The sequence below is a fragment of the Cynoglossus semilaevis genome, chromosome 18 (genome assembly GCF_000523025.1).
Source record: "Cynoglossus semilaevis isolate Cse_v1.0 chromosome 18, Cse_v1.0, whole genome shotgun sequence".
Lineage (NCBI taxonomy): Eukaryota > Metazoa > Chordata > Actinopteri > Pleuronectiformes > Cynoglossidae > Cynoglossus > Cynoglossus semilaevis.
Genome location: NC_024324.1, coordinates 1621306 through 1634737, shown reverse-complemented (window position 1 = coordinate 1634737; position 13432 = coordinate 1621306). Strand labels below are relative to the sequence as shown.

The 13432-nt window shown below is 49.1% G+C and overlaps 1 protein-coding gene across 1 annotated transcript in view; it reads left to right on the top strand.

Moving 5' to 3' along the window:
• The first annotated feature begins 17 nt into the window (after window positions 1-17).
• macf1a (microtubule actin crosslinking factor 1a) overlaps window positions 18-13432 on the top strand; it is a 91455-nt gene continuing 78040 nt past the window's right edge. Inside the window, 23 exon segments of the mRNA XM_025064989.1 lie at window positions 18-2676; window positions 5167-5333; window positions 5489-5601; window positions 5695-5801; window positions 5931-6050; window positions 6357-6452; window positions 6548-6675; window positions 6824-6917; window positions 7129-7283; window positions 7365-7668; window positions 7783-7911; window positions 8010-8087; window positions 8397-8558; window positions 8669-8773; window positions 8907-9002; window positions 9086-9211; window positions 9428-9580; window positions 10354-10365; window positions 11680-11834; window positions 11936-12062; window positions 12144-12327; window positions 12446-12603; window positions 12706-12884. Of these exon segments, the coding sequence (XP_024920757.1) occupies window positions 1504-2676; window positions 5167-5333; window positions 5489-5601; window positions 5695-5801; window positions 5931-6050; window positions 6357-6452; window positions 6548-6675; window positions 6824-6917; window positions 7129-7283; window positions 7365-7668; window positions 7783-7911; window positions 8010-8087; window positions 8397-8558; window positions 8669-8773; window positions 8907-9002; window positions 9086-9211; window positions 9428-9580; window positions 10354-10365; window positions 11680-11834; window positions 11936-12062; window positions 12144-12327; window positions 12446-12603; window positions 12706-12884 (4121 nt within the window). The 5' untranslated portion in view covers window positions 18-1503.

The following is a 13432-nucleotide window of genomic DNA, read 5'->3' as shown; positions in this document are numbered from 1 at the left end:
ACCTTGACAGAGACAAAGACGGACCAGAGAGGACCAGGAGCACCGAGGCCGGTCTGGTTTGTGTTTTAGTTTGATGGTCCTAACATTCAACAGTGGATTGTACGAGAGTGTTGCGTCGTCGCACTGCACCACCAAATCTTAAGGAGGCTTTTCCCACCGTCTGTGACCATCGGCAGTGTAACGATTGGACGGTCAGGGAAGAAACGCCACCCGGGTCACGTTCGTCATCTGGCAGAGTGACATCAGAGCGGAGAGAGAAATTCTCACCCAGATATCAAGAGGAGAGGCATGTGATGTGGATGAGTCTAATTAGGATTGTTGCTTCACAGATTTATAGCGCCACCTGAAGACTATCAGCTAAAAAGGTTGGGGTTTTTTTTTAGCTTCTAATGGTCTGAGATGACGGCTCCTGACGGCTGCTGCTGCTGCTGCTGCGACTGGGAACTTTCCGTCCCGTCTGAATGAGAAACATTAGTGCCAAGGATTGGTTTTTTTTTGGATTCTGGCATTTTGACAGCGAGTGTCCTCCCAGGACGGAATCAAGGACACAAACAGAGCGGGTAGATTGGCACATCACAAGAGAAATCCCCTCGGCTCGGAGTCTGAGTCGTGGGAGGATGGTGACACGAGAGGAGCAGATTTTCTGATCGACTGTTTAACAAGCTGTCAGAATATTGGATCAACCTCCCAACAATCTGCTGCAGTATTGGCCGACGACGCGTCATCTGTCAACTCACGGCTAATCTGGGCAGGATGAGGCGCCGGTGCCAGCGTTACTACGACGGATACGGAGGACGGCGTCGCTGTTATTTAACCTGTCACCACCACGACTGTGGCAGATCGCGATCCCACTGATAGCTGTTGCGTTATTGCTACCACCCTGTCCCTGCTCTTATACTGCAATAACACCAACACAGCAGGAGGAAGAGGAAGAGGAGGAGGAGTAGAAGGAGGCATCACTAATTCATAAGCTTAGATAGCTGCTAGAAGTCAGATTGGAGAGAGAACGTCGAGAGAAAGACTCAAAAAGAAACATGAATCCAAACTAGCCGGAGTCGGAGTCGTATCTTTCAAGGTTCAGTGACGTTTCCAGGACCTCTGGACGTCAGACACATCAGGGATTCTACAGTTTCTCACCTTCTGAAACATGGAGTTCATGTGAACATCCACCAGGCTGCAGCGTGCCGCGTGACATAACTGTGACCTCGAGATCTTGACTCGACCGTGAGTCCCAGGCTGTGGGGAAAAACCACCATGACACGTTCAAGTACACCAGCTTTCTGGTTGGTCGAATTTAAGACGATTCCAGTCAACAGGGACTTTAATGACAAAACTGCACTTCCTGTTTCCTGTTAGCGTCAGTCTGAAGAGCTAGCCGTCAGACTCTCGTCGACACTGGACTTTGGACTTCTATGCACTTCTTCTCCCTGATGGAGTAACTCCCTGTTTTTCGCTGCAGTTTTTAATCCCGATACTCTGTACTTCTGTGTCCACATCCAAGTCATGGGGAACTCCATGGGTTGTGTCAGGTCTCCTCAGGAAGGGGAGCTGGCACGGCCCCCCCCACTCTCACCAAAGAGGCGTCTGCGCTTCAGACGCAAGCACAAGGCCAAGAAGAAGCGGAAAGTAGAAGCAGAGAAAGAGAAAGAGGGCTACAAACGAGCCAACGACCCTGGGTCTGACGAAGACCTGGGAATAAAAAAACCTGCTGTAGACCCAGATCTCACCACCAGGGCTGGGACCCTCATCACAGTGCCTGACACCCGTACATCTCATTCCAAACATACCCTGCACAGCAATACTCTGTCCCAGTACTCGAGCTCTTCCAGCGCTGGTGTCGCCGCCCTTTTGGGCAACAGAATACTTGAAGCCTCCCCCAAACCCAGCCCGGCCTGGAGAGGAGTCTTTTGTCTCCCAGGACAGGAGGACACCTTCAGTGCCGTCATAGACGTCTCCAGCCTACCGAGCCAAACCACCACCACCACCCCTGTCAACACGGCCCCGGCCCTGGGCAGTACCACTCCGGGTGGAGGGAGGGTGCTCCGTGTCAGGGAGAAGGTCCAGGGGGTTCTCGAGAAACCCTGGATCCTCCGACAGAAGAAGGAAAGAAAAGACAAGGGGAGAGGAGAGAAGGGAGAAAAGGGAGATGTAGCGGTGAAGAGAGGACATGAGCGGACACTAGGGGGCGCACAGACCACATCATTTAGGGAGCACAAAGACGTGGTCCATATCCGAGAGGTGGATGGTAAACTGTGTGTGGTCAGGACCATGTATCCCAGTGATTATGGCTCCCCCGTGTGGAAGGGTCAAAGTGACACAGAGGTGGAGATCCTCACGGAGCCTCCCGCTCCGTCACCCATCACTGGAAACGTCCTCAAAGTCCTCTTGTCTGAGGAGGACATGGGTGGAGGTACGCCCTTCTGGTCCAACCAGCTCATGATTCATGAGACCTCGGCCGTCGGGGGGTTCAGGTTGGACTCTGCAGCTCAGGCTCAGGACAGAATGTCTCTGTTAGAATCCGGCTACGCCAGCGACCTGCCGCTGACGTCCCCGGAGACGGCGGGTACCACGCCAAGTCAGACGGACTGGGGGGGTCTGACCAGCAGCTCGTCAGAGAGACTGGACTCAGTGGTGGAGAGTCCGTCGTCCGTGCAGCTCCAGACTAAGCTGCCTCAGGTTTGTTTCCTGACCGTACGGTGCTGCGTTTATTGAACCTCTGACTTGGTCTAGGGATGGACAACACATCAGACACAGGTGTCCACAGGTGTTGACCGACTGGTTATCACACTCTGCAGCCAACACTTGAACAAACTCTGCCCCATTTCTGTGGTCCAGGTTTTGTCTGGTCGACTTTGTCTCTTTGTTACGGCTTGTTATCAGCTCAGGCAAGGCACCGCGCGTCTCTCCATTCTTTCCGCCTTGATCCTCCGGCGGCTAATCATGACGGCCCAGGCCCTCTCTCCATCCTGAGTACCCTTCACCTCCTCCTCCCTCTCATTTTCCTCATTTCCCCCCCGCCCCCCCAGTTGACGGCAGACGTCTGTTTGTCACCAGGGTCGTTTCTCCAAATGACGGGTTCCAAACCCTGACGTGTCTCTGCAGCTCGGTGGCTTCAGCGGGAAAGGTCACGTTATTTAGAGGCGTCTGTTTGTCCGGGGGGGGGGGGTGGACAGGGTCTCGTCACATGGTTTCTGTCTTATATTCTTGTGTGTGTGAGACACACACACACACACACACACGTCAGAGTGGGTTTGTTGCTGCGTTGATAGAAGCTAAACTGCTGCGGCTGCTGAGTCATTGGAAACACACACACACACACACACGTTAGCTCCACAGAGCTCTGTGCTAAAGAGGATTTTTATAGGGCTGCAATAATCAATATGTGTGTGTGTGTAAGAGAGAGAGAGAGAGAGAGAGTCATTAAAATAGATGGTTTTAAATGGATGTCCATTAATGAGACAGTCTTATGACGTCAGCACTTAAATTTAATCCATACCGTCCTCCCCCTACTGTTCATCTGTCTGTCCACTAGGGGGCAGGAATCTGGCGATGCGATACGTATCACGATACAGGGTCAACAATACGATATATTGCGATACATTTTGTGGTCGATTGTCCTCCTCTTTCATTTTTCCGTCCCCTCCCTCTCTTCTCCTCCCACATGTTACTTCAAAGAGGTCAATTTTTTATGATGATAACAAAGGTTGTCGGTTCGAAAACCTGGGATCACATGACGTCTGACATCAGCTGAGAAAAGACAGATCTATTCTGGGCAACAGCGCCCCTACAAGAGAGAGAGAGATGGTTCTGTTGCAGTCAAGCCAGTGGGGGGCGCTCTCCTGGGACCCTCATTAATAAAATATGTTCTGTCGTATGGGCCGATGACGGAGGAGTGGGGACTAGGAGCTAATATAGGATCGGGAAGCGGTTCCTTCAGTCACCAGAGGGAGCGCTGACAAATGATGATTAAGTGGCAACGAGAGAAGAACTCCCTTTGGAGCCCAGCAGAGGTCACTGCTGCGTCTCCTCTCTCTTCCTGCAGTGAAATATCGTTGTTAAAAAAACAGCTGTAGAGAAAAAAAAAGAAAGATGAACAGTGGGGGGGGCAGGGAGGGGGGGTTGAACAGCACATACTGTACAGTTTGTGTTGAACCAGTTTGCTGCTGTGGCTGAGCAGGCACAGAGGCATTAATAGTTCACATTAAATACAACAGTCCTGGAGGATCCATTCCTGGGGGCAGAACAATTAACGGAACAGCCTGTATTTGAAGAATTTTTGGTTTGAATCCCAGCCCAGATAAGTGTCGCCCCCTGCTGCTGTTCAGTGGATCGGTTAAGTTCAGAGGAAAACTTATTTTGTGTGTCTTTGTGCAGAGAAGGCGTCTGGTCTGAGAATCTTTTATATTCAGGACAGACTGGATGAAGAAGAAGAAGAAGAAGAAGCTGATTTTTTTGTTTTTGTTAAGTTTTCAGTTTCTTAGTTACTCCGTTTGTTTGTTTTTTCACAACGTCTGCACGGACAGAGCCCAGAGTTCTGCAGTTCTCCCACATTTCCATTCTCCTCACACTCTCTGTGAATCGTTTGTGTTCTCACTGAGCCTCCAGGGGGAGCTCTGAGTGGCTGTGTGTGGACACATGATGAGTTTATGAAGTGATTTACTGTAAGGATGCTCCCCCCCCCCTCCCTCCTCCTCCCCCGTCCTCTGTCTGACTGTTGCTGCAGTCCCCGGTGATCACTGGACGTTCATGCAGTTCTACATCAGCAGCAGAGACTGAAGACAGAGAGGGAGGAGTTTTTGGTTAAAAAAAAAAAGGAGGAGGAATGAATACTGATGACTCTGATCTGGGCCAAATACTGACAAATACTGCATGTACTTCACTCTGCTCTTGAGTCCCAGCAAAAAGGAGCAGATTGAGAGCAGGGAGGACAGACATTTTTTTTATGGTTGCTCCGCAGCAGGAAACATAAATAAAGAAAAGAATTTTTTACCCCAGACTCTCTGAGAGGAGACTGTAGCAACAACTGTTACTACAAAATAGAGGACAGACATAGAGTTCTAGTCCAGAGTTCTAGTCCAGGTCTCTGGAGACTGGTCCTCGGGGTTTACGTCAGATTCAGACTAAACGTTCAAGTTCAAATCTGTTGTTCTCCGTGTTCTCCTCCAGATCTCGGAGATCTACGTGAGCGGTGAGTCCGGTGACCTCACAGCCAAAGAGAAGCTGCTGTTATGGAGCCAGAAGGCGACGGAGGGCTACGCCGGCCTCCGCTGTGTCAACTTCACCTCCTCCTGGAGCAATGGACGCATGTTCAACGCTCTGCTGCACAGATTCAGGTCAGTCTGTCCAGGTCCGAGACCCTGAGACCGTTACCATGGACTAAGGTTCAGAGGTCAAGTTCTTCTGGGTCGGCGTCGATGGAGCTCAATCACACAAACGTGTTCAAACCCGACACTTTATAAATGAAACGTCATGAATGTCTTTGTTCTAGGCCCGACCTGATCAACATGGAGGTGGTGTCACAGCAAAGTAACCGCGAGAATCTGGAGCAGGCCTTTGAGATCGCAGAGTCGTTAGGAGTGACCAGACTGCTGGACGCTGAGGGTGAGGCGCCCCTTATTTTGAACTCTGACACTAAAGTGAATTGATGACGACTTTGTTTGTATATCAATGTTTTTTTTGTTCTTGTCTCCTCAGACGTGGACGTTGCGTCCCCGGATGAGAAGTCCGTCATCACCTACGTCTCCTCCATCTACGACGCCTTCCCTAAAATCCCTGAGGGCGGAGAAGGCGTCGCTGCACATGTACGTTACAGACAAACTCCTTCTTCTTCTTCTGCTGCTGATCAGAGACTTCAGAAACCTGTGATTGTGACATCATCATCATCATCATCATCTTCTTCACGTCTGTCTTCCTTCTTGTGTCTTCTCCAGGAGGTGGACCAGCGGTGGTCAGAGTACCAGTCCAGGTTCTCCTCCCTGCTCCAGTGGAGCCACCAGCACACGGTCGTCATGGCCAATAAGAATTTCCCTCATAATCCTGTAGAACTGAAGGTCGGCCATGTTTGATAGAACATTTTCAAATATGAGTTTAGAAAAAACAACTTTAACAAACATTTACTAATGTTCTGCTATCTTAAAGTTTTCTAATGTTGATCTGGGATGTTTTAGTATTTATAAATATTTATAGATTATTAATGTTTTTACTTGTATGTTTACGTTTGTTTTTGTTGTTTTTTTATTGATAATGTACCCTAGTGGTTCTCAAAGTCAGGGCCAGGCCCCTCAGGAGGACAAACTGCTCTTCTCAAACATGTTGTTGTTGTTCTTCTTCTTCACTTCCTTCCTCCTCGTCCTCAGGCACTTTACAACGAGTACGTCCATTTCAAAGAGACAGAGATTCCAGCGAAGGAGGTGGAGAAAGGACACGTCCAACATCTCTACAAACTCCTCGAGGTACAGTAGGAACATCTGGTACCTGCTGCCACTGGTACCAGAACCTCGCGTGTGTCTGTGTGTGTGTGTCTGTGACCGGACTTCTCTGTGTCCAGGTGTGGATGGAGTTTGGTCGAATCAAACTTCCTCAGGGCCTCCATCCCAACGACCTGGAGGAGGAGTGGGGGAAACTGATCCTGGAGATGCTGGAGAGAGAGAAGGCACTGAGACCTGCAGTGGACAGGTGTGTGTCCACACACACACACACACTTGTTTTTCTTCCTCTTTCTCCTTCCTGTCTGCCTCACCACACACACACACACTTGTTTTTCTTCCTTCCTCTTTCTCCTTCCTGCCTGCCTCACTCTCTTTCTCCCTCTCTCCCCCTACAGGCTGGAGCAGCTTCTTCAAAGAGCCAATAAGATCCAGAACTTGTCTCTGGACTGTGAGGAGAAACTGACCCTGGCCAAGAACACACTGCAGGCTGTGAGTTTACACACACACACACACACACACACAGCCCTATAACTGTTAATATGTATTTATTTTTATACCCCTTTTTTACATACCCACATGTTCCCTGAGTGTCCACCAGGGGGCACTTCACATTCTCTTATCATGACTGAAACGACAAACAGAGCTAAACAAACAGAGAAAAAACAAAGTAAATCAACTGATTAAATCTCCTGTCCTCCAGGACATGTCTCGGGTGGAGAGCGGCGCGGTGGTGCAGTGTGAGAAGGAACTGGCCTGTTACCTGCAGGACTGCGAGTCCTTGATCCGACAACTGAACCTGGAGCTCAAAGTCCTCCAAGAGGAGAAGTATTATCAGGTGGAGCAGCTGGAGTTCAGGTGAGTCCCGGGGGGTGGAGACGAGAAACGGACGCCGTCCTCCGTCAGTCCGGGTTTGAACCCCTGGTCTGTGTCCTCCAGAGTGTCGTGTCTCCAGGAGGAGCTGGTCTCCCTCAGGCTGCAGTGCTCCAGTCTCTACAGGAAAGGTCACTTCACCCAGGCCCTGAGCAGCACCGGCTCAGACCAGTCCAGCCTCAGGTCCACTGACAGCGGTCTGTCGCTGGGACACACCCTGCTGGGAGCGGTGGGAGTGGTGGGGGCGGCCGGAGCGGCGCTCCTGCGTCGGCCCATGGCCAGGTCCCAGCTGGTCGCCATATCTTCATCGGAGGACGAGGGGAGTCTGAGGTTCATCTACGAGCTGCTGGGGTGGGTGGAGGAGACGCAGGTGAGTCAGGGAGGGACCGGGTCTCCGTCTGTCCCTCAGGAAACGCTCTTTTCACTGTTTCACTCTTTAATAATAAAATATTAAACGTCGTAAAATGTCCTGTTTTTTTTCCAGGACTTGTTGGAGCGTTCCGACTGGGGCGCTGATCTGCCGTCTGTGGAGAACAACCTGCAGGAGCACAACAACATCCACACAGCAGTGGAGGAGTTAATGAGCAGCCATTAAACGGCGCGCAACTACGAGGTAATCACACACACACACACACACACATATATATGACTTTCACAAATATATATTTTTGTTTTTTTTTAACCTTTTTTTTTAAACCTTCCTTCCTTCAGGCTCAAGTTTCTCCAAACTTCAGGGGCAGTTATTGTGAAACCCTGGCCAAGCTGGAGCATCAGTACTGCAAACTACTGGTCAGTGACTGAGAGCAGAAAAAGACAGAAAATGTTTTTAAAGTTTCATCCATGTTTTAGTTGTTTTGTTTAAAACGTTTCAAAAGCTATGATTCTCCCCTTTTTAAAATGTTTATAGTTATTTGCTGCCACCTGGTGGAAGAGTATTACATTTTTCACTGTCATGTTCCATAAATCATTTTCGTTTTTTTTTCCTGGATTTTTTTCTTTTTAATTTTTGCCTTGTTTCTTGATCTGTTCAACCAGTTTGTCTTGTCACAAATTGGTTTTTTCTTCTTATTTTTTTTCTTCTGTTTATTGTCGATGCAGGAACACTCGTCCTGGCGTCTGCGCAGTCTGGAGAGTCTCCACTCATTCGTCTCTCACTGCACCGAGGAGCTGATCTGGCTCAACGAGAGGGAGGAGGAGGAGATCGCCTACGACTGGAGCGAAGGAAACACCGGCATCGACGCCAAGAGAGAGTTGTACAACGTGAGTGTTTGAAAAAAAAAACAGAATCAAATGACCTGTGTTTGTAGTCCATGATGTAGAGCTGGGATGAAATACCTCGTCCTGATTCGTGCGTGTGTTTCCGTCGACAGGAAATGAGGTCAGAACTGGACGAGAAGCGAGAGGTGATGCTGTCGCTGCAGGAAACGGCCTCTCGTCTGTGTCTGGAGAATCACCCGGCCAAACTGACCGTGGAGGTAAAGTCTGGAGTTTTACTCTGCAGGATACAATTCTGTGACGACCGTGGAGGTAAAGTCTGGAGTTTTAATCTGCAGGATAAAATTCTGTGACTTTTTGGGTTTTAAATTTTTTTTTTTGTGTTTTCCTAAGGCGTACAGCGCAGCCCTGCAGACCCAGTGGCAGTGGGTGGATCAGCTGTGCGTGTGTGTGGAGCAGCATCTCAGAGACAACGCCACCTACTTCCAGGTTCCAGACCTTGATCACGACTTCTTCCTCCGTTTTCTTTTCCTCACGTTCTCCGTCTCACACCTCCTCCCTCTGTGTTCCAGTTCGTGAGCGACGCCCGTGACTGCGAGTCGTACCTGCGGCAGCTGCAGGAGACCATCAAGAGGCAGTACACCTGTGACCGGAACAGCCGCCTCAGCAAACTGGAGGACCTGCTGCAGGACTCCATGGTACTGGTTCTGACCCGTCACAGTCCGATCAATACTCAACATCCGTGCACTCAAATATCGCAATATATTTCCCATGTATCGAGCTACGCATCGTATCGTCAGATTCTCACTCCTAGTTATTATTAGTCTGTTGCCGTGACCTTTAGTGACCCATAAACAGATCACATGACGCTGCCGTCCGTCAGGTCTAATCGTCATGCTCTCTTCTTCCTGCAGGAGGAGAAGGAGCAGCTGATCCAGTACCGCAGCACCCTGGCCGGTCTGGTGGGCCGGGCCAAGACGGTGGTGCAGCTCCGCCCCCGCAGCCCGGAGAACAACCTGGGAGCGACCACGCCCATCAGAGCCGTCTGTGACTACAGGCAGATCGAGGTATGACGTCAGCGCCCCCTACGCTTCACCACATGTAGAGTGGGTACAGACTAGAACTGGAGAAATCTTTGTGGTCCGAGGTCCTGGAAAACTGAACACATGTAGAGTCGTTTAAAAACTGAAATGTTTTGGTTTTCCTTTCAGTGCAGTCAGTGGTCAGTATCTATGTGGGCCCCTCTGTGTGGTCCACTGTGTAGGCCGCGGGTCTCAGGAAGTCGTTAAGTTGTTATGACATCGTTGTTCAAATATTTATAAAACAGGAGCTGGTGCCGCACCAGGAACCATATGTTTAGAATCTCCTCACCATCAAACCAGTACAGACGGACACACGGTGGCTGCGGCCTCGTGTGTTTAGACCAGTGCAGCCTACGTAGGCTGCAGACCACGGATTGGGACGCCGTAGTATAAACGCCCTCTGACCTCGAGCTGTGACTTCTACTTCCTGTTCGGCCGCAGCATCAGTGTGTACCAGTAATACACACTGGTACAGTAGACTGGTGTCCAGGAGACAGTGGTCGATGGTTCGACTCTCTGCTGCCATCTGCTGTTTCACCGACCTGAGAGAGAACAGAAAAACAAACGTGACTCAGTGTTTCCTTGATTTTTTTTATTTACCAGAGAAAATAATCTTTCTCTCCTTCACCTCCCTGTGTGTGTTCTCCTCTCCTCCTCTCTTCTCCTCCTCTCCTCCTCCCGTCTGTCCTCCTCCTCTCCTTCTGTCACTCCTCCTCATCCTCTTCCTCATCCTCTCGTCTGTCGGCTGGGCTGGCAAGACAAACGTCCAGGTATAGCTGCCTATGTTCTCCCTCTCTCTCCTCAGATTCTTATACTGCACACACACACACACACACACACACACACACACACACACACTCACACACTCACTCTGTGTCGTGGTTTTCCCGCTCTTTTCTGCTGGTTTTGGTTTTTGTTTTTTTCGTTCTTTGCTCTGTTTCTGCTTGTCGTCAGTCCTTGTCATGCCTGCAGCACATTTATTATAAAGCTGACATCACTGTTACCTACAGGGGGCAGCAAAGCAAAGCAGACATACAGTACAGTCTCACCACAGACTTGGTCAAAGTCGACATGGGAACAGCTAGCTTTGTCAAAACTACACACAAAAAACGTTAAATATAAAATAAAATAAATTAAAGTTAACTTGAATAAAAAATAATCTAAAGTAATTAAGTCAATCTCTGCAGAATATTTAAGAATATGTGAGATTAATGCACAGGATAATGAGTTTCAGACTGGCTGACAGGAAAGGTTAAATGTTTGTAAACTGAGGGGCAGGGACCCCGTACTGTACATGACTATACAGTATATGTTGTTTAAAAAAGTTGAAGACCTTTGATGTAGATGTCAGTTTGTTGATAAAAAAAAAAAAAACAGAACCAGCAGACGAGACGGGAACAACCGCAGAACTGACGACCACCTTACGTGTGTGTGAGAGAGAGAGAGAGAGAATGTATGTGTGTGATTACACGTGTGTATTTAAATGTGTGTATGTGTGTGTGCAGCAGGTTGAGAGAGGGTTTTCAGAGGGGGGGTGCTCTGACCTCTGACCTCTGATCTCCTAAATCCCATCCTCACTCTCACAGCTTGGCCTTAACCAGTCATTAGTCACAGATCTGTGTTTATTTTTCCTCCTGTTCTGGATTTTTCTTCTCTGATGAAGAAAAAGAAGAAGTTAATTAAAAACTCTAACATTTGAGAATCCGTTTTTTTTAGGTAAAGAAGTAGCTTTTTTTTTTTTCTACTGATAAAAATCTCTCTGCGTCAGCGTCTCCACTGTCACATGACCACAGCAGCTTCTGCTAACGCCATGAAACGCCATGAATTTTTCACATTTGCTTCCAGTTTGTTTTATTTATTTATTTATTTTTCCATTTTTTAAATTGTTTTTCTTTTTATTCCATTCGACTCTGACGCCTCATTTATGACTTTTGTTTTTTTTGTTTTTTTTTCATCTTTTGGTTCACGCTGTTCCATCTTCTTTCCCCTGGTCTGTCATCTGTCATTCCCTAACCTCCATCTCCTCCTCTCTCTCCTCTTCCTCCCCGCCCTCTTCTTCCTCCTTTTCCTCTTCCACATCTCAGATCACCATAAACCGGGGCGAGGAGTGTGTCCTGGAGGACAACTCTCAGAGGACAAAGTGGAAGGTCATCAGTCCCACGGGGAACGAGGCCATGGTCCCATCAGTGTGTTTCACCGTCCCACCTCCAAACCAGGAGGCCATGGACACGGCCAGCAGGTGAGGAGAACCTCATCATCATCATCTTTGTCATCATCATCATCATCATCATCTTCATCGTCATCACTCTCACAAATGTGTGCCTGTGTCCTTCCGTCCAGGGCGGAGCAGTTGTACCAGAAGGTCATGTCCTTGTGGCACCAGCTGCACGTGAACATGAAGAGCGTTGTGTCGTGGAATTATCTCCTCAAAGACGTCAGGAACGTCTCCACCTGGACCCTGGACACGGTCCGTGTGTGAAAAAGGTTCTCGTCTGCTTTTTAAAATTTTTATTTCCGTCTGGCTCAACCGTAACTCCATGTCCCCCAGGTTCGATGTCAGTCTCCCTCGGAGCGACAGCAGGTCCTGGACCACCTGGAGTCCCAGTTGTCCGACTTCCTGTCCGACAGTAAAGAGAGCTCCCTGTTCACGCCGGCGGAGAGGAGGGAGCTGGAGAAGGAGGTGCTGGAGGCCCAGCAGCACTGTCAGGACCTGCTGCTCAACATGGAGACAGGTGAGATTTCTGACCCAGTCCGACGGGGTCTCTGCTGCCCCGAGTGGTCATTTTATTTATTTTTTATTTATTTATCAGCGCCAAGTATTAAAGTTGTTTTTTTTTTTTGTCTTTTCAGTGGAGAAGGACGAGTCAGTGTCTCGGTCGTACCTGTCCGAGCTGCAGAACATCACCCTTCAGCTGAATGAGGCGGAGCAGAGACTGATGAGGGGGATTCAAACCCCGCCCCCCAGCAGGATGTCAGAGGACGGCGGTGTCCAGATCTCAGAGCAGGAGGTCAGTGAGAACCTCTGGTTAAAATCATTTAATTAGTTGGTTCATTGTAACTAAATAGATGGTTGTTTTTATTCATTTATTTATTTGTTCTTCTTTCTTCAGACGCTGCAGTCAGAGCTGGACACCCTGCGCTCCACCCTGGGGGAGGTGTCGCGGCGCTGCGTCAGTTTCTTCGAGGAGAAGCCGACGTCCTCCAGCGTCCCCGTCCTGCGCTCAGAACTGAATCTGGCTGTGGAAAAGACGGACAAACTGCACAAACTGTCCTCCGTCTACCTGGAAAAGTCCGTCCCCCGACGTCCGCTCTGTCAGAACGCAGCCCCTATATTTGACCACCCTCCATTCATTGGTGTTTTTCATGAGAAGGAGGTGCTGGAGGCCCAGCAGCACTGTCAGGACCTGCTGCTCAACATGGAGACAGGTGAGATTTCTGACCCAGTCCGACGGGGTCTCTGCTGCCCCGAGTGGTCATTTTATTTATTTTTATTTATTTATCAGTGCCAAGTATTTAAATTTTTTTTTTTGTCTTTTCAGTGGAGAAGGACGAGTCAGTGTCTCGGTCGTACATGTCCGAGCTGCAGAACATCACCCTTCAGCTGAATGAGGCGGAGCAGAGACTGATGAGGGGGATTCAAACCCCGCCCCCCAGCAGGATGTCAGAGGACGGCGGTGTCCAGATCTCAGAGCAGGAGGTCAGTGAGAACCACTGGTTATAATCATTTAATTAGTTGGTTAATTGTAACTAAATAGATGGTTGTTTTTATTTATTTATTTTTTTTGTTCTTCTTTCTTCAGACGCTGCAGTCAGAGCTGGACACCCTGCGCTCCACCC